This window comes from Microplitis mediator, chromosome 10 (genome assembly GCF_029852145.1).
Source record: "Microplitis mediator isolate UGA2020A chromosome 10, iyMicMedi2.1, whole genome shotgun sequence".
In the NCBI taxonomy this organism is placed as follows: Eukaryota; Metazoa; Arthropoda; class Insecta; order Hymenoptera; family Braconidae; genus Microplitis; species Microplitis mediator.
Window position 1 is genome coordinate 235,518 of NC_079978.1, and position 24,073 is coordinate 259,590.

Genomic DNA, 24,073 nt, shown 5'->3' on the forward strand with positions numbered 1-24,073 from the left:
GTTTTCTTTGACCCAAGAAGAAAGTGACCGTCTTTGACCTCAATGAGCTCGAAAACTCCCAAACCATAACATTTTCGAGCTCCTTGAGCGCACGAGGTCTAATTTTCTCGGATTTATTGAAAAAAATTTGCCTCTGATTACTATAGATGTCGCGTCATGTGAATTCTCCGGCAACCGCGAATAATAAAGAAGAAAAAAAACATCAACATGTTCTGGATAATAACAAAATATAACCTGTAATGTTGGAGACTAAGTCGCAATTTTTATATTATTGTACTTTTATGTACAACAATTGAAATTAAGTTATAATTCACATATAATATATAACGAAAATGGATTCTGTCAAAGAGTTTATGAGTATTTTTCTAAGATGCTGGCAAGAGAGACAAGGCTTAGAATTGGAGAGATTATTCAAAGATGGGCCAAAATATTTTCAGGATGTGCCGCAAAGTGCCAAAGGTTACTAGTTAATTAATTAAACAATTAATTAATTGATTAATTCCAATATTCCGCTAATTCAAATTCAAATTTTCTAGCGCTGGCCCTCGTCATGATTTTCGATGAGAAAAATGGACTCCCGCAATTTTTACTTAAAGAAGTCGACCGGCCAGTGGTGTCCAAAGACTTTCAAAGTTCTTTTAATATGGCATTTCACTTGTTGCAATTTTTTATTACCGAGTATTCAGATGTTCTGGGACCTCATGTACTAGTAATTAAAGTCAGTATTTTTTTTTAGGTTTCCATTTCTTGGTTGTTTCCTGTAATTATTTATTTTTGACCTCCAGAAATTATGTGCTGCGATAGCGACATTAAAAACTGCCGCTTATTTACATCGCATCGCTTGTTCAACTCTTATCATGTTGATTGAAAATTTTCATGGTATCGATCTACAACTTGATGATACTCTTAGCTATTGGATTTCTAAGATAAACTTTTTTTCCGATAGAGGTAACATTTTTTTTAATCACTTTCAAGTCCCCGTTGCGCTTGAAAAGTAAATGAAAAATTTGCCCGCGTTTTTCTCTTAAACATGAAAATTTTTGAAAAATAAAAGCGTAAATTTCTAGACTATAATGCATCGAGCCTCGTTTTTTATTTTTGTTTGAGAAAAAAGTTGGACAAAAATAACCACCGGCTTTTCTTAGTGAAGAAAATTTTTTATGAATTGAATTTTTAAAGAACTTGATACTAGTATAGATTTTCGTACTCGCGTTGATTGAATTTTTTAGGAAAATTTCTAATTATTTTTTAATATTTTCAGAACTGAATCCAATATTAAGAGTACTGAGTGTAATTGCACGTTACTATCCCGCCATGGACATAATAACAGAGAAAAAAGAAATAATAAAAAATTATGCTGTCAAATTATTTGATAAAACGGTAGAGCGTAAATTCTTATTAAATTCAAAGTCTAAATTATAATTATATTTTTATATCAATAATAAATATTTATTTGTAAAATTATTTGTTTTCTTTTTTTAAAATCAAATTTTAGTATAACACGATGATACACGAGAGGCCGACGCTGCTGGAAATGAATATCGAGTCAATTATAGACTTACTTTACAATTTCCCGCCAAATGAAAACGACCCCGAGATAATTAAATTCTACGAGCGCGTCAAGGAAGTGATAGACACTGCGGGGAAAAATAAAAAAGTTGCGATAATAAAATCTATTTTGAAACTCATGACGCAACAAATGTTCACCTTCGAAAATTTAATTTTCCGGGATAATAAATTTTGGCTGAAAACTTTTACGCGTTTTCGCGCCGACGAACTCTACAGTGACATTGCAACGGAAGCCTTGAAAGTTTATTACGAACTAATGGGCAAAGTTTTCAGCGAGCAAATAAAAAAGAAAGACGACAAAGAAGTTGTGGTACTCCACGTACGTTATCAAAAAACTATCAATTATTTTCCTTGCTATTAAATTTTCTTTTTAATCATTAACTAAAATAATTACAGAGTCTCAAGGGCATGTTCGTAAAAAACCTAACAAACAATTTGATTTCTCGGGATTTGCGTCTGAATGTCAATGGATTGAGTCAAATCGCTGAGCCGATTGAAAAATTACACAGCAGTGCAGCAGTCGAGGAAATTTATTCATTAGTTGCAAGTCGAATTATTCCTCTGTACTTCAGGTATACTTCATATATTTAACTGGCAAATAAATATACAATGAAAAGACAATTTTACAATAAATTTATTTTTTCATTTTTCAGCGAAGACGAAGCTCACGAGTACTTTGAAGACATCCCAGATTACCAGGAATCTTTATCCCGGATACTGATTCACATAAATAATGTATCAAATGATCAGATCAGAGCGCTGTCAAAACTCAGTGTACTTTTAATTAAAAGATATCCAGAACTTTCTCCTATAAGTCAGCGCCATGCAATTGAGTCACTGAAACGAACTCTTTCTAACGTTGGGAAACTCAAATTAAATATTTGCCGAGAGTTTATTAGAAATCTAGGTAAGCTTTTATTTAAATAATTGAATTGAAGGTCTAATTGAATAATTAATTGATTAATAATTAATTTCAGTCTTTGAAAGTATTGTCTGGAGTTGTTCCCACAGCCTACTGATCGACGCGGAGTATCAACGTGACGCTGAAAATTCGACAGAACGCCCGATCTGTTACAAGGATTACGTCCCACTGTGGAGGGGTTTGCTGACTGCAGTAAATTGTGAAATGTCAGTACAGCAGCAAGTCATCAATGAAATAATCGAGGCATGTATAACATTAATTGAAAAATTAAATTTAACCATAAAGACCCGCGAGAATAACGTTTTTGCGGACATCGCTGCTTCGAAGATCGCCGAAAACGAGACGGATTTCCGGATCTTCCATAACATGATCGATCTCTACGAGGAAATATTTGACGAAATAATACCTTGTGATCCAAAGGAGAAGTTTTCCCGGTTTTTGTACCACGTGATACGCGCGTCGTATCAGTACCCATTGATATCAGGGTTCTACCGTCTAGTCGATCGTATTTTGAACGCAAAAGATTTTATTGACAGCGACCAGACCGTGGACAAAGAGCTAAACAAAATGATACTTCAGTACCTACAGAACACGCTGGACTCTGTGTGTACATTTCCTCAGGAACTACAAGTTTCTTGCATTCATCTTATTCTGCACACCCCCATGACCTTCGTGCCCTATTTGATAGATCAGTTGGTACCGATATTCAAAATAGCTTTGACCATTGGTCTAAACGACTACGATCTAGCCAACAGTGCCCTGACTGCGCTAGAAGACTACACCTGCTCGGTTGAAAACGAGAAAATGAATGAGTTTATAAAGGAACTACTGCCGCTGTTAGAAATATATTTGCGAAGTAAAGAGAGCTTTCAAGTTTACAACGAAACGTTCAGTGCTAATGAAAAGCAAGTGTATAATAATGATGAAGGTCTAGAGAAGCTTCAAAAAAGAATTCTCTTGTTGTTCGGGCGTTTTGAAGAGTCAGCAGTACTGGAATTTCTGCACAATCAATCTCTGAACACCGGAGCCTCTTGGGACAAAAAAGATCTACTGAAATATTCATTAAATTTTCCCGATTACACTCTCGACGTCTACTTGGACACGATGTTACCCCGGGTAATGGAACTGTCATTAAATTCTAGCGATCGCCGTACAAAAGTTGCCGCATGCGAAGTTCTACACTCGATAGTCGCAATAGTTTTGGGCAAAACCGTGCAGTATTTATCAGCTGACGCGGACCGTTTTGCTCCACTTTACAAAACTCTCTGCCCGGTTCTTCTAAGACTTGGCTGCGATGCTGACGATGTTATACGTCAACTTTTCAATCCTCTGATGCTGCAATTAACCCACTGGTTAAGTTCGCGATTGATGTTATGCTCGCCAGCAGTTAATTACCTCGTCGACGCTCTTTTCGACGGACTGAGTGACAAAACTAATTCGGCATTAAGAGATTTCTCGGGTATTTGTCTAGCAGAGTTTGCCAACTGGTCAATAAAACAGTCTAATGATCAGGATTCATTTCGCGCGCAAATAAATATAAACACAATCGTTGAAAATATAACAAACTTTGCATTACATCCGTCAGATAATCGTCGAATTGCCGCGGCAATTGCTTTCAATTATTTGCACAAGACTCTAGCTAATTATCAAGAAATAGTTGATGTATTTTGGCTGGAGCTACTGTACGCTTTTGTCAAAAGTCTTAATGGATGCCATGATATCAGTATTCAAACATCTCTAGATCACATCAAGAAAGTTTTGATACAGAAATCGATTGTTTTTAACAAAATTGAACCTCGTAGAAAAGTACCGATTGAATTTAACGGCGGGACACTTGAAGATACGGTAAATTGGTTACTGGGTCAATGTAAATCACTGGACAACAATGTAAGGAAAAAATCAATGGAATTATTTGCTGCGCTATCGTCAGAAGTAGAGGCTCATAAGTCTGCTAAAAATGTGGTGACGGCTTATTTGAAAGACAACGGAGTGCAGGGACTCAATAGAATTATTTTGAAAGGCACCGACGATACGGTCCATGGAATAAATTTGAATTCTGAAAAATCGGCAGACTATTTGAAACATCTCTTACGTACATTGGATTGTTATATTTGGCTCCTTCGTAATGATTTAATTGAGGGAGATAACGTTTTGTTTGAAGCCTCGAATCCAGACCGACGTGTGATATTCACTTGCATTAAATGTTTCACTCAATCGGTACTGGATTTACAAAATGAAGACGTAAATTCAACAATTAAAAGTCTTACCCATGTCAGCGCGTTAGTTTGCGAAACGATAATGACGTTGTTTGATTTTATATGCGCGATTTTGACAACGGAAATCAGTGAAAGGGATTGGGTTTATAAAGAATTATTTCATAAAAAAATTTATACCCTCATTTCAAAATGTGTTTTCGAGCCCCAAAAAGTCGGATTCGATGTAAAGAATTTACTGATCACAGAATCGCTGCCTTCAAAACTTGAAGTTCTCTTAAATGCTTTAAAAACGAAACTTCCATCGGAATATTACAGCGCGATGAAGAATAAATTCAAAGTTACTATCGAAGGAGTATCGCCGATTTTGTTTGATTTTGAAGAAATTCAAGATCACAGGTCGGAAGTAAATGCAGTAAAAGGATTATTGTTATTACACAAGTGTGATATTTTGCCAACACTAAGTGACGTAGACGTCGTCTCAGATAGTACGGAAAAAATAAAAAAAATATTTGACAGCCTCAAGAGCGGAGAAGCCGATCAGTGGTACATCGAATTGCCCTCTGAAAAGAAGGTTTACTTTGAGCATTTATTGAAACTGCTGCTTAATTACGAGGTCCTACCAGCGAAATTAATTATCGAGAGAACGTTGACGGACGAGCGGCTAAATGGACCGCAACAAGATTCCAAAATTTCACACGGCGAATACTTTTTCAATACTTTCAAAGCCGTGCTGATTCCTTGTCTGCTTAATGACATCCCTGGTACTTTAAAGGAGCTGACTGATTTATTACAAACCTCCGTGCAAGGATCTCTGTTTATAACTGAAGAAATGGTTGTCTGGGTGTTGAAGCACAAAAATTGTTACGAAGAAATTTTAGAAGAGCTAGCGGATGAAATAATCGACAGGTTCAGTGTTTATGAACGCGCGTTAAATAAAGTAGAAGCGCGTAAAAAAATATTTTCCCGGATTTTCCGTACCGTTGTGCGTTTTAAGAAAAATCCTCTGGAAATAATGCACGCGCGCGGGCCGATGTACGCTTGGATTTTGAAGGAATTGAATGGCACAGACGATCTTATGAAGAAAACAAATATATTGAATGACTTTCTGATCTGCTTGACCGGGGAAAACTCTAGCTCCCCCGAAATGAAAGTCATGCTGGACGGCTTGAAGCGAACCCGCGAAGCCGAGAGCTCGGGGGGAGTAACCGGAAATACTCTTATGATCTCGAAAATAAAGGAATGCTTCCAAACACTGCTAACATTACTGCCGATAACGAAGTCTACGGACGTTTTCTACGCAACAATTAATTTTTCCATGGGCGTAGGAGAATATTTATTCAATGAAACAACTTCCAAGTCCATAAACAGTTATTTCAATAATATTGTTGACGACAAAGCTTTGAAATCTGTTGAAGTCGCGTACGATTTGTTCATGGAAACATTAATTGTAAAAGAAAGACTTGATGTTCTAAAACATTTTCTACTTCCTGGACTCAAATCGTCCAATCCCTTTGTCAAGGAGCAATTTTTCAACACAAACATAAAAGATATATTTAAAACACTGACTCAAACTACGACAAATAATTTGACTGATGATAAAAAACTTATTGTATCAAAAATCGGTTGTTTCAATTTAATTGAACTGATGTTTGTTAATTTAGATCTAGAAAAAATAAATAACAAAGATGGAGTTTTAGCGAGTAATATTTTGTCAGGCAGCTCATCAAATGATTCCGTAACTCAACGAATTTTTAAACTTACTTATCAAATTCGTAGTTTCAAAAGTTCCGTACTTGAATTCGCTGAAATCGTGAGACTTCTTCACTGCGCGGCTTACAATTGCGCGATAACAATCGCCAGTGAAACTGAAGACAGCAAGTACTACTTGTCTTTATTCGCCGAGAATCGAAAGGCCGGTCAATTGATATGGGAAAATATAATCGACTGTAAGAAAGTCTACGAGCTGTCGCAGACTTTCAAAGAATACCCGAAGCAACGGAAGAAACTCGTCAATATCAGAAAGTCGGTACGAAATCGTCAAAATGACCCGTTGGTTTATTCATACATAAAGAGTTACGATCTGGCGACTTCGACGCTGAATGAAGATGTTTACGCGCATGATTTTAATGAAGTCGCATTGCTAACTACGCCTTCAAAAGAATCGGCTTCGCTATCAGTGACTTTAGAAATCGATGATTTCAACAATCACGAATGCATGCCACCTATCTGTGCGATTTTGAAAATAATCAGTGAAAGTAGACCGGGTTTTACGGTTCCGGATCCTCAGAACCCACCGAGAGAGTTCACTTTATTTGCTGGATCAATGAGCTGCGTTCACCAAAATGCTCAACTATTTATGCTGAAAATAATTCTCAATAATCAGTCAGTATTTAAACCGTACGCTGAGTTACTTTTGGCGCCAATTATAAATACTGTAATTTCGCTGCTGAGTCAAGGACCGCTGAATTATATAATAACTGACGGACTGTTACTGCTGATAGACTGGGCCGACGTAGCGATTCCTGATGAAAAACTTAGCCAGCCGGTCAACGAATTATTTTCTCTGCTGGTTGATAAAGTAGACGAAGGACCTCCCAGTGATTATATCATAAGATACAACTTCCGCATCGTCGAACTGCTTGTTCAAGTATGGCACCAACTGCTTACTCTCCCGAAAAGTATTGATGTTAGAATGACATTAACACGCGAGCGTGCCATCAGACTTATTCTCATTCTGCTCGCCAACAATATGGCGGCGGAAATAATCTGTCGCACTGACATACTCGATTATTTGATAAACTCATTGAAAGAAAATTGGCATAACAAAGAAGAAGAAGTTCTCCATACATGCGAAGCGATTGCTCTTTTCCTTAAATTTTCTAGTACAGCAGAAAACACCGGTGTCGAAAATCACATCACTGATAAAATTCATCCAGTTTTACGGTCACTGCAGTCAAAAAATGCAGACAGACTTGTGCGCTGTATCCATGTGATGGCCAAAGCGTACCCACTTTTGGCAGATGAGTTTTTTGTACACATACTTGATAATATTTCAAAAGTTGCTGCGCCAAATATGGCCAAATGTATGGAAGTTATTCTGCAAAGAATGCCGCGGATGGAACCACAAAATATAATACGTGATTTGAATTATATTAAATTCTTTGATTTACTTCAAAATAAAGTGATATCGTGTGAAAAAGTATGTCTTGAAATAGTCGATAAGCTCGTTGCGATTCTCGATCCCATGAGATTCGTTTCAGTGGCAAATACCGTAGGAACTTATTCACATCACGACTCACCGGAGTATCGAAAATTAACATACAATATATTTATGAATTTATATAAAAAATACTCAGCAGACATTACAGATGATCTAGATATACAGAAATTGGTTGATATGAGTAAAAAAATACTTTTACATGGTCTACTAGATCCATTCGAAGAGCTTCAGTCAAAAATGACGATTTTCTGGACTGAAGAAATCGGTTTGCGTGAAAAATGTACCGACAGAATACTTGATATACTCGATGTCTACTCGCCCGATGCAGAAAAAGATTTTTTGACGGCACTGACAATTATATTTTTACACATGACAAAAAAATCACCGACTTATAATCAGATTATGTTTGAACCTCTCAACAAAAGCTGTAATTATCGCGATTACGCAGTTGCTATTTCATGGAGAATGAAAAATTTAAGCTACCGGATTCCATTGTTCACATCTTCGTACGCGAATCACTACAGCCAGAGGCACTCGTTGTCTAGCGCGAATATCGATGACTTAACGTCCACTGATAGAGAATCGGTGTCACGGGGTACTGTCACTTACTATTCGTCGTGGCGCGATAGATCGTTCACAAATGAGTCGTTTCTCGCAGGGAAATCGACAAGCACTTTACGCACAGATGACATCTTTGTTGTACCAAAATCCCCGTCGCGTAACATATTTTCGCAGCGTTTTCTAAATGAACCACCAGATTCGAAAACGTCAACGATCAACAGAAAATTGCAGCACTATCATCAACGGGAAGATGTCTTGCGTCAGCAATTGAATAAACAGCGCAACTCAGTTAAGTTGAACAGAAATTATCGTATTGGTGATTTTCCTGATATTGCGATAACTCCTGAAGCAGTTCTCACTCCGCTGCAAGAACTTATTAAAAAGGATGGAGTTATATGCAAAGACTTGGCTGTGTCTATGATTTATTCTCTACTGAACCAAGTGCAGAATCAGTCGAGAATAAAAAGAGATAATTATTTCAATGATTTTATCAAAAGTTTAGAGGCAAAGTTGAACAACGTACTAGAAAACCACCGCGAGAGCGGCCATATTGTCGCTATGATATTAGAAATAATGTTCCGCGCCGAAAATATTGAATTTAATTCCACCACAGTGGCTAGAGTGTCCAAAGCTACTGATTTCAATTGTCTGGGCGCACTCTTGCTCGAAAAAAATCTAATTTCCGGCTCAGAAGATCAAGTTCCTCCAGCGAAAAGAAGACGTTCTGATGAACCTGGTACGTCATCATCAATTGCACGTGATTGTACTGACGAATGGGTGCAACTAGCAGAGTTGTATGAATCAACAAGTGAAGTCGACGTCGTGCTGAGTATTTTCCAAAATCACGTGCTAAATCTACAAGAACTGAGTGAAGCTTCGGCTGCTAGAGCAAACAGTAGATGGGACAAAGCATTACATTTATATAAAAGTGCACTTGGTCGTTATAATCCAGTTGATTTTTCCGAAACTGGAGCAATTCAACGTCACTGCCATCAGTCTGTTTTCGAATGTTTTGCCCGACTGTCAGATTGGGACCAAATTATTGCCCAAATCCGGTCGACGGCCGGTGAAGACAAAGATTTAGATCATTTTCTAAACATATCAAAATCACCCGAAGGATGGCGCTCGTCGTGGTACTTCAAAGCGTTCACTTATCAGTACACGACAGTAGACAGAGAATACACTCCCAAAGATGAATACAAACGCGCCCAACAATTCGGTGACAAACTTTCAGGATTATTGAAGATCAAGCCTAAACTCGAGTTACTAAAAGAATTATTTGCCGAAGAAATAGCTGCGATTTGTGCTACTAAATATAAGGAACAGTCGCGTGATTTTATAGATACTGCTCTAGATAAAGTAAGAGAGCAGTGGATTCAACTGAGTCCTCTGTCAGCGGCTCTGAGAGCGCATCAGGTTACAAAATTACGTGGAATAAGTAATATTGATATCTATTGCAAAGCTGTAGCCAGTAATCCAAACAAAATCCAATCACTTTTGATGAACTATTGGTCAGCTAGTTACCCACATTCGCAAGACAATTTGCTACCCTGGGACATGCATATTGCGTACCGAATGCATTTCGCCAAAGGGTTGAAAGAGAATCACCTGACCAAAAATTCATCACAGGAAGTACTTAGCAGTGAAGTTGAAACACTTATTACTGGATTGAAGTATCATATGGTCGAAGCTGCCTTTCAGCAGCGGAACAAATCACTGATGGGAAAATATCTACAATCTATTGTTGTCTCAAACAAAGAACCTTCTGGTCCTGACAGTAAGTTTTTCAGTGAATTTACCCTGAATCGTGCAAGATATAATATTCTATCAGCACAGATGGGTAACTCTGAAGACAAATTGATACAGTATCCGTCTTCTTGGAATAGGGCAGAAAAAATATTGCTCAATGACAACACCGATATCACGACGCGAATAAATACTCGGCAGCTTATCAGCGAACTGGTAAAAAATGTCATTGATTTGAATAATCGCGACCAAGAACTTTTCCAACAAGTCGTCAACAAAATTGACCGGCATATTGTCAAGTACATGGACCATTCCAATGACGTTATTAACGGTTTGAATTCCTGCAGCCTCAATAATCTCAAGGCGTGTTGTATCGATGCTTCGCGGCACTCAGTAGAAGACAGTAAAGTCAAAGACTGCTATTTAAAACTACTGAAATATTGTCACAGTAAAATATTGACTGGTCAAGCTAGTCGGGAGCTAATTAAAGAGTTTGTAAATTCTACATTGAGAGCAATGTGTTACAATTCATCTGAAGCTGCCAACTATTTTCCCTGTCTACTCAATGTTGACTATCTAAAAGACCCGGAAATAAAAGAAATTTTCAAAGCGCAGACTAAAAAAATACCGCTGTGGCGTTTTCTCAAGTGGCAATCTCAGTTATTGTTCCATTTATCAACTTCGCTGGAGGAAGTAGTGGCGCCAATTATCGAAAAACTGTTTCACCAGTACCCAAATGCGCTCATTTACAGTCTCAGGTTGACTATCGATACCAACCCTGGAGTAAAAAACCACCCGATGATTAAGAAACAAATGCAGCTATTTCGCGGTCAGGTTGAATTGGAAAAATTCATCGAAGCGATGGAATATTTAGTGAAACCTGAACTATATTTACAGTATTTTTTGAAAAAGTTGAAAAGAAATTCAGCATTTACTGACAGTTCGTTCGATTTACTGATGCAGAAAATTTATCCAGACGACGCGCTGAGTATGCAGGGAAAACTCTACAAAGAGATCGCGAAATATCGGGAAGAAATGAAGCGTATGAAGAAAATGTCCAAGGAAGATTTTGTGGTTCATATTGACAAAATAATGAGGGAATTGATTCAGCAGTCAGAGAAATCTAAGGACAGCAACGCTCTAAAAGACTACAGTCCCTGGCTGAGTCAATTCAGCGGCTCGGATATCGAGATTCCTGGTCAGTATTCCGGGGACCGCGAACCTTTTCCGAAATACCACGCGAGAATAATGAAAATAGAGCCGAAGGTTCAGGTGATGAAGTCAAAAAGCAAACCCATAAAAATAACGATAATTGGAAACGATGCCAAGTATTATAACTTTTTGGTCAAATTCGGTGAAGACTTACGACTTGATGAGAGAATTGAGCAGGCATTTGGTATCATGAATGAAATACTGAGAGCTGATATCGCTTGTTCTCAACGAAATTTGGCAATAAATACCTACCAAGTGATAGCACTCTCTGGTTCATTGGGTCTGATTCAGTGGATTGATAACACGAAAAGTCTCAATGATTATATCAGCTTTGATTTTAATGAGGAACAGAAAAAAAGACATGGTCATATTAGAGAAGAGTATGTCAGCTGGATTGGAAACGCAAGTCCTGGTGCCAAACCGATTGTCCAGTACAAAGAGTCGTTAATTAAATATGACGCCAAGGCAGTCGTTACCAAAATGAACCAACTGATCGCTAAGACAGAGTGGGATTTATTGAGACGTACGTTTTTGATGCTGAATCCTTCGTTGGAAAGTTTTATCACCTCGCGGAGAAATTTCGTTGTCACTTATGCGACAATGTGTGTCGCGCACTGGATACTGGGAATTGGTGACCGTCATCTGGAGAATACTCTGATGAAAGTTGAGTCGGGAAAGTGCACGGGAATTGATTTTGAATCGGCATTTGGCGGCGGGATTGATCAAGTGATACCAGAATGCATGCCATTTAGACTGACTAATCAGATTAAGGGACTGATGAAGCCGTTTGATGAAAATGATGAGTTCAAAACAATCATGATTCATGTCCTGACGGCTTTGAGAAATTCAAAGGGCCCTTTGTTGGCGTACTTGGGAGTCGTCGCCAGTGAAAATCTTAACTGGAGTGAACACGCGCAACAGTTGATGGAAAAAATTCAAGATGATCATCGTGGTAAGATTATAATTTATTTTATTTTAAAAGAATTGCTTCTGAAATTAGTAGTTGATAATTTGAATTGTTTTTAGTTGCGGATATCAACTGGTTCCCGGAAAATAAATTTGATTATATATCGAGGAAGTTGAATGGGGAAAAACCCTCAGAGATTATGTTGAAAGAATTGAAAAACCAGCATTTAGACGACAAATATTATCTGCGATATTCTAAGATTGTGGGAGGAACGGATACTGGGAGTGATAAATTGCCAGCCAGGATAAGACTGCAGGAGGATAATTTAACGCCAGCGGAACAGGTACCAATTGCTGTTATTTTATTTACATTGAAGACGCAGTCGTCTGAATAATAACTTATATTTTGATTGACTTTTAGGTCGAATGCCTGCTGGAACAAGCAACGGATTTAAATATTCTTGGCCGTACATACGCAGGGTGGAATCCATGGATATAAATTTTTCGAGTTATAAACTTAAAAATTTTTTTATAAAATCTTTGGAATAAAATTATGGAGAGAAGTTTATAAGAAATTCTTTTTGTCAATAAATAAACTTATAATTTCGTAGCCAGTGATCAATTTTTATTGCCTAAACAATTATTTTCTCAGCTTTATAAATAACTCCTTCTTTTTTGTAATATTTAATTGATGGATTTGTATTATAATTTCAAAATTGGGAAAATTTGAGATGAAACTTTCAATATTAAATTTTCAGACTAGAAAATATACTCGAAATTATATATTTTCATCGATTATTCTCATTGCTAGCGCGGTAAATTTAAATATTTGAAGAATAAATTATTTAAAACTGGAGAAAAATTAAAAATCAGTCAAAATAAAATGGTGGCAGAATACGATAGAAAAATATTTAAAATATTAAAAAAAAACACTTGAGTGTTTGAACAAACCTTGGCGGGAAAATAATATGCAGAAGGGTGTCCTAATACACTTGGAGATTTGAATTAAATTGCTCCAAGTGTATTCCAGCTAAAAAACGTCACTTAACTGCTATTTCCCCACCAGACGATGCCAGATGATTTTGCTCAGGAACTAGGAAGTTATCAGCATCAGCTATCAGCAATACTTTACACTACCACTGAACACTTAACACTTCACACCACAGACACTTTGCACAATTTAAATTTTACAAACACCACAATTTAATTAAACAATAACTACGAGCAACAAATTTAATGGATAATTACACGACGCCACTAATATTGTGTTTCAATTCAAACGTAAAGAAGGATCTGGACCACTACTGCCACTATCGATGATATTGACTGCCGCTATCGAACCGCCAGTTGATACAAAGCAATCGATTTTCCGATTCATTCGACCGCCCCCACTTCAGCAAGAATTTAAACGTCGACAGTGACGCGCAATGGCGCCAACGGCGCGAAATTTCAAAATTGAAATACATATGTATAATCATTTTATTAAAAATTATTCGTGTTAATAATTATATCAATTAGGGTGCATTCGGAAATTTTCTAGCTCTAGCTCTCGTTATATGGCAACGCATGGCTAGAACTGGAGCTAGAGCATTTCCAAATTCACTCCAAGCCGAAAGCTGGACCCGGCATTTTTGTTTCAAATAATCCAACACCCGACCTCGTTTTTTATCCTTAACTTTCTCAGTTATTTCATCACCACCAAGTAAATATAATTATTGTCATCAATATTTAAAAAATATCTATTTATTAACTCACGTAGTTTTCCATCTCCCGGGAAATCTAATGTCGGATCTTCTGATTTCTTTCCGGTAAGTCTTTAGATATTTACCCATTATTTATTCTCTCCACTCTCAAGTATCCATACTTTAAATAATTACCAACAAATTTACCTGCCTTCTATGCATTTTTTAATTTAATTTCGCGCCTAATTCCCGAGAAAAACATTTTCTTTCAACCGACTTATTCCTCAGCGTTTGCCGCCAACGGCAGCCATTTTGCATTTAAACCCCAATAAAAAAATAAATTCCAAGCCGACAACCGAGGAAAAAAATATCAACACACTCTGTAACGTAATAGTGGGCAGTAGTGGGTGTATTGCGCATTGTATCTGTCAAATAAAATACATATTTCCATTCTCCATTCTCCATGCCGTATTAGGAATTGTGGGCACTAAAAAAATGTCATTTTCATCTGCAGTACGCTTCGATTCGACAAAGTAACATATTTTACTTACAATATAAATCATCCCAACATCTTTAATGTCAACGACATCATAACCAGGTTATTTCCTCCAATATTATTAATTCCCACATTTCATCAACTCCCTGTCCGACTTTATTTTTACATTTAATATCAACACCCGACTGTCAATGTAAACTCTAATTATTTACAAAAACAATAATTTAAATTTAAAAAAATAATTTTAATTAAAAAGTGACACAAAAATGCATTTTTCAATTCCTGATACTCAAGAATTCATTGATGGATCCGGGAATTCTTTTGTGGTAAGTGATTAGATAATTATTATTTACTTATTTATTTTATTATTCATTGTCTTTCTTATCAAGTTGATAATTTATTTATATATTTATTTATTTGCTTATATTTAATATTAATTACAGAGTTATAACATCCATATAAATGGACTCTTCCATTGTTCAGTTCGATACAAACAAATGCTGAACCTCCACGAGCAATTAGTGAAAGAAATCGACATAACACTTCCGACATTTCCGCCAAAAAAATTTTTCCCACTGACTGCCAACCAACAGGAAGATCGCCGTCTTTCCTTGGAGAAATATATCCAGACAATTGGACAGAATCCTGCGATAAATAACTCCGAGTTATTGAATGGATTTCTGCTCAACGCGCAACAAGAAACGAGCGCCCGTGTCATGGAGAACGACGAGTTCCTCGTCCACCTGATGAACAACCAGCAAATAAAATTACAAATATCAACCGGCGACAGCTCGAGCAAAGTTCTAGAGAAGGTTTGTCGTCACTTGAATTTACCACCCGAATACGACTCATATTTTTCGTTATTTATCGTCGTGGAGAACGAGAACGGGGACGTTAATGTTCTCCGGAAGCTGCATGACTTTGAGTCCCCGTTGCTGACACGCGCGAATATTAATTTTACAAATGTCCAGGTGGTTCTTGGGAAGGGTTACTGGGATGTCAATAATGACAGCAAACTGATACACGACCCCGTCGCGCTTAATTTACTTTACATCCAAGCAGTCGCGGAAATAAACCGCGGGTGGATAATAGTCCCGAGTCCACTGCAAGCTCATTTGCATGACTGCCATGAAAAGAATAATAAAAATGAATATTTAAAACTGGTAAGTTCATTTAAATACTACGGCTTCATACAATTCGCGGTGTGTTATTGTGATTTTCCTCAGCCGAATACAAAAGTACAAGTGGCTATTGGTAGAAATGAATTAAACTTGCGCATATTTATGGAAAATAATGAAGAACATGAAGCGATATTCAAAGTAACGCGTATGCGATGCTGGCGAATAACGACCTTGCAAAATAATTTCATTGATAAAAATAACAAAGAACAGGAAACGAATGATTACAGCTTAGAATTATCATTTGAATACTTGGTCGCTAAAAATCAGCTCCAGTGGATAACGATATCGTCTGATCAGTCGATACTTATGTCTGTATGTTTGCAAAGTATGATCGACGAATTGTTACTGAAGCACGTCAGCAGTCCTAAGAACAATCAGCTGGCAGGTAAATCCTGGACTTACATAATGAGAGATGGATACAGTCGGATTACAATGGGTTCCAATCCAGCTCACAGCGCACCTGGTACGCCGACAATTAATAGTGACAGAGTACAAAAAGACAAATTAAATCAAGACTCCGTTGGCAAATCAGATGACACTGTAATTAAAAAATTATCCGAAAGGTTTTCAAATGTAAAAAATAAAAAGACAGATTGCAAAATTACCAGTCGTTTAAAACAACCGGGCACGAGTGACTGTGATATTATGGAAAATAATGCATTTCATATGATAGGAGACGAAGATCTTTGAAATATAATTTTTGTACAGATACTGACTACTACCGCCAATTAAAATAATTATTGATATTATATAAATATATATATTATATATAAATATGAAGATAAATTTTTATAACGCACTAAAGATATCGTAACTGCACTATTTTATCTAACATGACATGTTCCATTATCAAAGGATATATTATATCATATATATTATTATTATTATTAATTGATATGCAATTTTATATTGTATTAGTCATGTCGCTCAAATCAATACATTTATTTATATATTATTGTAGTTATTAATAATCACGTGTCCAGTTTATTTGCCGGCACGTTTATTTTTAAATTTAAAAAAATTAACGCAAGTGGTTTGATCACTTTAATTAATTTATTTATTATTAATTATATTTTTTTTATTACAAAATATTTTGAAGAATGAAAAATAATTCATTTAAATGAAATTGACCAAACCACTAACTACACAATTGTTATCACAGTAACTACTGTGCCAAAAGTGCTATTTGACTTAAAAAAAATATATAATTAGTGAAAGAATATTACAAGCCGTCCAATAGTTAATAATTAAATATTCATTTTGTTAAAATTCATTATTTTATTTTTTATTATTTTAAATGACAAAAAAAATTAACTAACACATAATTAACAAATAAATTTATTATATGATTAAATAACGTTTATATCGTAAGATTATATTACATGTTTTATAATTAACTAATTAATTCATTAATCAATCAATCATTAATTTTTTTTTCACTGTGTCATCAATTTGAATACTTACGTAAATTATTTTCGATTACATATTATCGTTAGGTCTTAGTTTAAGTTTAATAAATTACCCAATTATTGACATTTTGATAGAAATAAAAAATTTTACTGACATTTATGACAGCGCGAAAATTAAAAATTTACGTCGCCCCGTAATTAGAACATTCGAGTTATGAAAAATATTATATACTTTAAAATTTCCATTTAAAAAAAAATGACTAAATTATTAGCAGACCAATAGAATGCATTAAAAAAGTTCATTCATTACCAGTAAATATAATAAATAAATTAAAATCTCTGCCACATTTCTCAGTGTCAATAATTGGGAGTTTTATTCGAATCGTTACTGGATTAATTAAAAAAAAAAAAATAAGCACCAAATTACAAATAACGAAGCATTTTATTAGTAAAAAAAAAAAAAATAACCTGAAGGTAAATAAAATAAAAAATGTCAATTGTACTAGACGAGTCTATATGTGATACATATCCTGATTATAAGCTTCCTTGCGACATATTATTATTATTATTATAAATTGTTAATTATTAGTTATTTTTTTAATTACTATTATTATTATTAATATATTACGTAAATATTATTTGGGCGTTAATAAATGCATTTTTAATAATAATTATAATCAGTGTTGGTAAAATTCCACTCATGTGTAGTATAAAGTCAAGGCCTCTCAATTAAGATTGTGCTTTAATTTTCATTTATTATTGTAAGTTTTTTCTTTATTTATTTATTACGAGCTTTACTTTTTATTTTTATTTAAATATATATCATTATTATATTTTAAGAAACATCGGGAAGTATTTCACATTTATTTAGAATTATTTATTATTACTATTTTTAATCGACGAGTAAATTGTTGATACATTTACTGATAAATTAAAATAAAAAATGAAAATAATTATTGGACTTTGTGGAGAATTGCCAACTCTGTTTTTTGAATTTTGTTAGTGTCAAAAAAAATAAATAAATTACTGTATTATTTGCATTATAGATTTTAATAATAAAAAGAATAAAACATTTACAATAAATCGAAAAAATAAATTTAAATCAATGCTGAAATATATGTAATATATATATGTAAAATAATTAACGGAAAAATAATGCACGTTAACAGAGATATTAACAGATTTATACATAAAAATGTAAATAAATAAATGATGCCTTGTAAATATTGTTAAAACATACATGATCTTCCTTGAAAAAATAATTATTTTAAATATTTTATTATTTTTAAAAACTATTAATTGTTAACATAAAAATACTTAAATTATCTGGAGCAATTTGTAACCATTAAATGGTCTAAGTATAATTTTTTATTAAAAAAAAAAAAAACGTTATCAATTTTTGACTCCAATTATTAATAATAATAATGTATAATACAATTAAAAATGTCATGATGAAATAAATTTATTTTTTAGAATAAATATAAATTTTACGCGAATATTTAATTAGTGTAGAAATTTTAAATCATTTAGTAATAGAACACTGTGTGCCAAGGGATAAAATAAGACGATTTCAGGCGATGGCAGCCCACCCTCGCCTGAAATCGCGTTTCATTCCGTGCCACATTTTTTTTAATTGTCTGCATTGAAACTGAATTTAAATGTCTAGAGCCAGAAATTTTAAAATTTGATCAGCGGCAAATGTAAAAATCCAACTTGCTCTTCGTTAATTAGAATTTTATCTAGTGCTATAATTTCAGAATTTAATGGCGATGTTGGGATTCGAACCCGAGTACTTCTAGTACTAAATCTGTGTCTTTTGCACTTCGTCACATTACCTCAGTATTTAAGACAACAAAATATATTTATTCTGGTTTAACAAAAAATTCCAGAAGAGTTTAAATTTTGTTCTATTCAGCGGGAAAGAAGTCGCACTTTTTTTTGATAGAAATACTAAATATTAAATCCGCGGTCACGGAAACTTTTTCTCAAACATCGACAGAAATTTGAACTTTCCAAAGTCAGAATTTTTTATTTTTCCCTCTAGATGTGTAATCTACTGTAGAAATTACAAAATTTGATCAGCGGCAAATGTACAAATCCAACTTTCAATTTCGTTAGTTAGAATCACATCTATAATTTCAGAATTTAATACCAAGGCTGGGATTCGAACCCTACCTCAACATTGACAGAAATTTAAACCTTCCACTGCAAAGTTAGAATTTCTTACTTTTTCCTCTAGGTGTATAATCTACTGCAGCTAAATTTTATTGGTCTGGTTGGATTTTTTTCACTAGCTCGGAGTGTCAATGCAGACAAAAAAAATGTATTTTATACAATTGTCAATAATATAATCAAGGAAATAAATTACTCGTCGATACTTTTGTTGTTCTTTCTATATGGCAACATTACTTGGTCATTAAAATATTTAATTACGGTCTAAAAGTGTGTAGATTTACGTTATTATTAATTTTAAAATCAGATCTTGTATTGCGATTATCATTTATTATTATTTCTATATCAAAAATATGTTATTACTTTGTACGATTACTGACTAAATAATCGTATTGTAAGATTAGATCAGTTCTGGCTATCAATTGTTACTTCTTTTAATTATTTATTTAATTAATTACGCAGGATAGCTTTTAATTGTCAATTAAAATTATTTTTTTATGCCCACATAAGTAGTTATATTATTGCAACACTCAAAATAATCAATAATAATAATTATAAAATAAAATAAAACGTGCAGTTAAATTATTTATCAGCAGCGTTAAGTAACAATTTTTTTTTTAAAAACATAAATATAATAATAATTGTTATTATTATTAATTATTTAATGAATAACTTTGCAAAATAATATTTAATTATCAAGATCATTTTTCTTTGACACGAAATAATTTTTTTTTTTTTTTTCAATGCATAAGCATATTCTGACAAACTATACTGTCATTAATTTTTGCGTTAATCAGCAAAATTTCAATAAATTTTAAATAGCTCAAGTAACATTTTTTTTTATGTTTATTTTTATTTTAGATAATAATAATAAACTGAATAATAACGCATAAATGTCTTAAATAGGAAGACTAATTTCTATGTTTTTTTTTTTTTTAATTATCGTAATATATCAACCTATGTATATAATTATTTTACATGTGCATCTTTAAATATCTCAAATAATTGTTATTATAAGACATTATTATTTTAAATATTTTACTGGGAAAACTTACTGATATTTTAATGAAGACTAAAAATTTTTATTTTAATTGTAATCCCTATTAAATTATTTTTAAAAAACTTTAAAATTATTTGGCAAGTTAATTTGATTTAAATTAAATATATTTAAAAATTTACGGAAAAGTGGATGGAAAGTAAGAGACCCACGGAGAAAAATGGGCTTAAGAAATCTGCGAATTTTTATTATGCTGTCGAGCAATTTTTAAACAGGAAGTTGAGTTGCCAAAAAATTATTATGCTTCATTAATATTTTTTGTATAAACTAGGAATTATAGTAGAAAATAAAAAATTTTGAGGGACACAATAATAATTATAGTGCAGCATAATAATTTTTTGAAGACTCAACTTCCGGTTTAAAATTTGGTCGACAGCATAATAAAAATTCGTACATTTTTTGTCTCTATTTTTCTCCCTGTAGTACCCGATCACTGATATATTTGTATATCTATATTTACTGAATACTGACGTACAGATACATGGAGTGATAGGGTACTAGTTCCCTGATCGGGTACTAGGTCTTTTATTTTAAGTGAGTTGCATCTTTTATATAATTTAGTAAAATATATTACACGTCTATTGAAACATTAATTAAATTAATTAGGGGAAGCTAATTAATAAAATATATAAGCCGGTGTTAATTTTTTAAAGAAATGAATCTGATAAAAGTAGTGAATATGAAGATAATAAGATGCACTATGTGTTGTAAATAAATGTGGGTCACACTGACAGGAGTAAGTAAACTCTCGACATGATTACAGAATAAAATCTATAAATTTATACAACTGTACACCACTGTTAACACTATCATCACACATCTATTATTTTAACGTACAAAAATTACCAAACTGTTAGAAATTTTGCTGTCTCTTTCTCTTGGTATCCATGGCATCGAGAATTGGCTGTCTCTTGGTCTGATACCTCCTCCTCAGCTCGTCGATCTCGCGTTCCATCTCTGCGTCGAGACTAGTCATCCGTTGCTGCAGCTCCTCGTACGAGAGGAACTTTAACTGCAGGATATGGTTGTTTATCTAATATTCAATTTTTAAATAATAATGCCTATTTATTTTTTACCGATTATTTTTTATAAAATACTTACGAAATCAAAATCACGTTCTGTAAATGCGTTTTGAAACTTGGGTATGTTATTGTGCGGTGGCTCGGGTATCGGGTGGGAAATTTGATTTAATTGGAGCTGTAAGTGGCTCTGGAACCTCTGGGATTCCGTCGGAGTCGGTGGGTCCACTTTATTCTCAGCTTCTGTATTGTGTAAGACTTGACCATTGCCCTAAAAAATTTTAATATTTAAATATTGATCTTCACTATTGATCACAAATATTAATTATTTATTTACTTTAACGATTTCCGGAGCTTCTTTTTTGTCAAAGTGATCGAGAAATAGAGGCCGGTATTTTTTTCCAGACTCTACTGATCCTGTATTGTGCCCTAGAGTAAAAAAATTAAATATTTAAATTTATTTATAAATAATATTTATTTTAAATAAATTACTTTTCATTGTCGCTTCGTTATCGGTATCGCTATTGATGACCATAGTACCCAGATCAAGAATTGTCGACACCAGAGTCCCAGTATCTGGAAGATCACCAGGTACTAAAGTACCCGGGTCCTCTGGCAAAAGTTTCATTGTTCCGCTGCAATCTTCTTCATCCTAATGAGCAAAATAATTAAAATAAAATAAAATAATAAATTTATTGACATCAAAATTCATACCGAGTCATCAGCATTATTTTGTCCTTTGATAGCAACATTGTTTATAATATGAGTGCGATGTGCGCTCTGTTTCTCCCGAATTTCATGAGCATCCGCAATCATTTGGCTGAGAATATTCGGCTGTTTCGCAGCCCCAATAAACTCGTGATTCAGCAGCTCCGTTGCTGTCGCACGTTCTTCGGGATTTTTGACAAGACACACACTGACAAAGTCAATGAATTCCGGGCTCCACTGGTCGGGTTCTCTAAAACTTGGAGGTGGTTTCGTTGGTATCATAAATATCGCTCTCATCGGATGAATGTCACCATAAGGAGGTTTTCCTTCAGCCATCTCCAGTGCTGTTATTCCCAGAGACCAGATGTCCGCGACACAGTCGTACCCTATTTCTTGTATTACTTCCGGTGCCATCCAGAATGGAGTACCGATGACAGTATTTCGTTTTGCCATCGTATCCTGCTCAAATAAATAAATAAATGATAATAAAATCGACTGATATATTTAAATAAATATAATTATCATACCGTAAGCTGACCAGCAACACCAAAGTCTGCTAATTTGGCATGACCTTCATTATTGAGCAAGATATTACCAGCCTTAATATCTCTATGTATTTTACGCCTTAAATGAAGATACTCAAGACCTTTGAGAGTATCACAGAGAATTGTTGCTATTTCATCTTCTTGGAGTGTTTTCTTTCGCAGCCTCATGATGTCACTGACTGAACCAGCACCGCAATACTCCATGACAATCTAAATATATTTATGTAGACACAGAAAATATTTAATATAAGAATTTAAAAATATAAAGAGTAGATTTTTATCTGACGTAGAAAATATAGAACTGCCTTACATTAAAATAACTTTTTATTCTATTTAAATTAAATATTTTTACCCAGAGATCTGTGTTTTTAAAGTAACTCCCATAGTATTTAACAACATATGGAGAATCGCATTGTTGCATTATGGATATTTCTTTTATTATCTCTTGCAAATCGGTATCCACTGGCACTTGTTTTATGGCAAGTACTTGTCCACTTTCTTTGTGCAGTGCTTTGTATACCGATCCATAAGATCTGCAAGCAAATAAAATAAAAATTTGAATAATTAAATTGAATAACAAATCATACAGTTGTTAAATAAAATAATTAAATGACAGTACCCTTCTCCAAGTTTGCAAATAATATCAAATACTTCCTCTGGCTGTCTGGTCAAACTCTCTTCGGACAATTTCTTAAGTTCGCTGTAACAAAACCGTCATCAGATCAGTAAAGAAAATGAATAATAACTTTAACAAAAAAAACCTAAAATTTTTAAGCACAAAACGGTAAATAAAATCAACCATAAAAAATCTATAAATAAATATTTTCGGAAAATCTAAAAATGACAAACTAAATAAAGCCGACAATAATATAAATTTGTTACCTCTTAGAAGACATTTTCGTATTTTTTTACAATCACTTATTCCTGAGTATATATCGGAATCTTAATAAAAAAACCCACCAGCATCCACAAAATTTTTTTTATATTATATATTTACAGCTCTCGTTAAAAAAAATTCCAGCTCCGTAATTATAAATTCATTTACTAAATCATAGTACCCATACAAAATTAATTATTTAAATAATAACTTTTATCATAAATTACATATTTATTTATTTATTAACAATGTTTTATTTATTATTACAATAATAATAATATATATTATCAACAAAGTTAATATAACCACGAAAGTAAAATATTAAAAAACATCAGCCATCGGTCCATTGTAGATGGCAGAGTTCATTTATTTCAATATTGCCTACAATATGACATCCAGCTACAGTTTGATGCTTTGGAGCGGAGATTTAAACCTAAAGATCTGTTTCCATAAAGCAGCTCGATTTTTAAAAACCATTCAAACTGTGATCATAATTTTTAAATTTAATTACAGCTAAAAATCCACCAGCTTCTTGTCACCTGTCAAAAAAAAATATTTTACTTATTTTCGCGCGG

General features: G+C 33.9%; 3 protein-coding genes across 6 annotated transcripts; 2 read left to right on the forward strand and 1 right to left on the reverse strand.

The window, feature by feature from the left end:
* Positions 1–185: 185 nt before the first annotated feature.
* LOC130676730 (DNA-dependent protein kinase catalytic subunit-like) lies at positions 186–12,962 on the forward strand. Its single transcript, XM_057483187.1, has 10 exons — positions 186–459; positions 537–718; positions 786–948; positions 1,262–1,380; positions 1,496–1,888; positions 1,966–2,141; positions 2,223–2,476; positions 2,547–12,398; positions 12,473–12,696; positions 12,774–12,962. Exons 1-10 carry the CDS (start codon positions 333–335, stop codon positions 12,849–12,851), a joined length of 11,568 nt encoding a protein of 3,855 aa, XP_057339170.1. The 5' UTR covers positions 186–332; the 3' UTR covers positions 12,852–12,962.
* Positions 12,963–14,396: 1,434 nt separating this feature from the next.
* LOC130675425 (sorting nexin-17) lies at positions 14,397–17,535 on the forward strand. The gene is made up of 2 exons (XM_057481117.1): positions 14,397–14,856; positions 14,974–17,535. Exons 1-2 carry the CDS (start codon positions 14,797–14,799, stop codon positions 16,399–16,401), a joined length of 1,488 nt encoding a protein of 495 aa, XP_057337100.1. The 5' UTR covers positions 14,397–14,796; the 3' UTR covers positions 16,402–17,535.
* Positions 17,536–17,592: 57 nt separating this feature from the next.
* Positions 17,593–23,878, reverse strand: LOC130675424 (serine/threonine-protein kinase 3). Of its 4 annotated transcripts, none has more exons than XM_057481113.1 (9): positions 23,504–23,878; positions 23,241–23,321; positions 22,932–23,154; positions 22,604–22,831; positions 22,083–22,535; positions 21,861–22,020; positions 21,706–21,797; positions 21,451–21,639; positions 17,593–21,382 (listed from the first exon to the last, which is right to left on the reverse strand). In XM_057481113.1, the coding sequence occupies exons 1-9, from the start codon at positions 23,515–23,517 to the stop codon at positions 21,203–21,205; spliced, it is 1,620 nt and encodes a 539-aa protein (XP_057337096.1). In that variant the 5' UTR covers positions 23,518–23,878; the 3' UTR covers positions 17,593–21,202. The 4 variants fall into 4 exon arrangements, with proteins under 4 accessions (XP_057337096.1, XP_057337097.1, XP_057337099.1 ...); XM_057481114.1 differs by having other exon boundaries at positions 17,593–21,361; positions 23,504–23,877; XM_057481116.1 differs by having other exon boundaries at positions 17,593–21,361; positions 22,974–23,154; positions 23,504–23,875.
* Between the last annotated feature and the right edge of the window lie 195 nt (positions 23,879–24,073).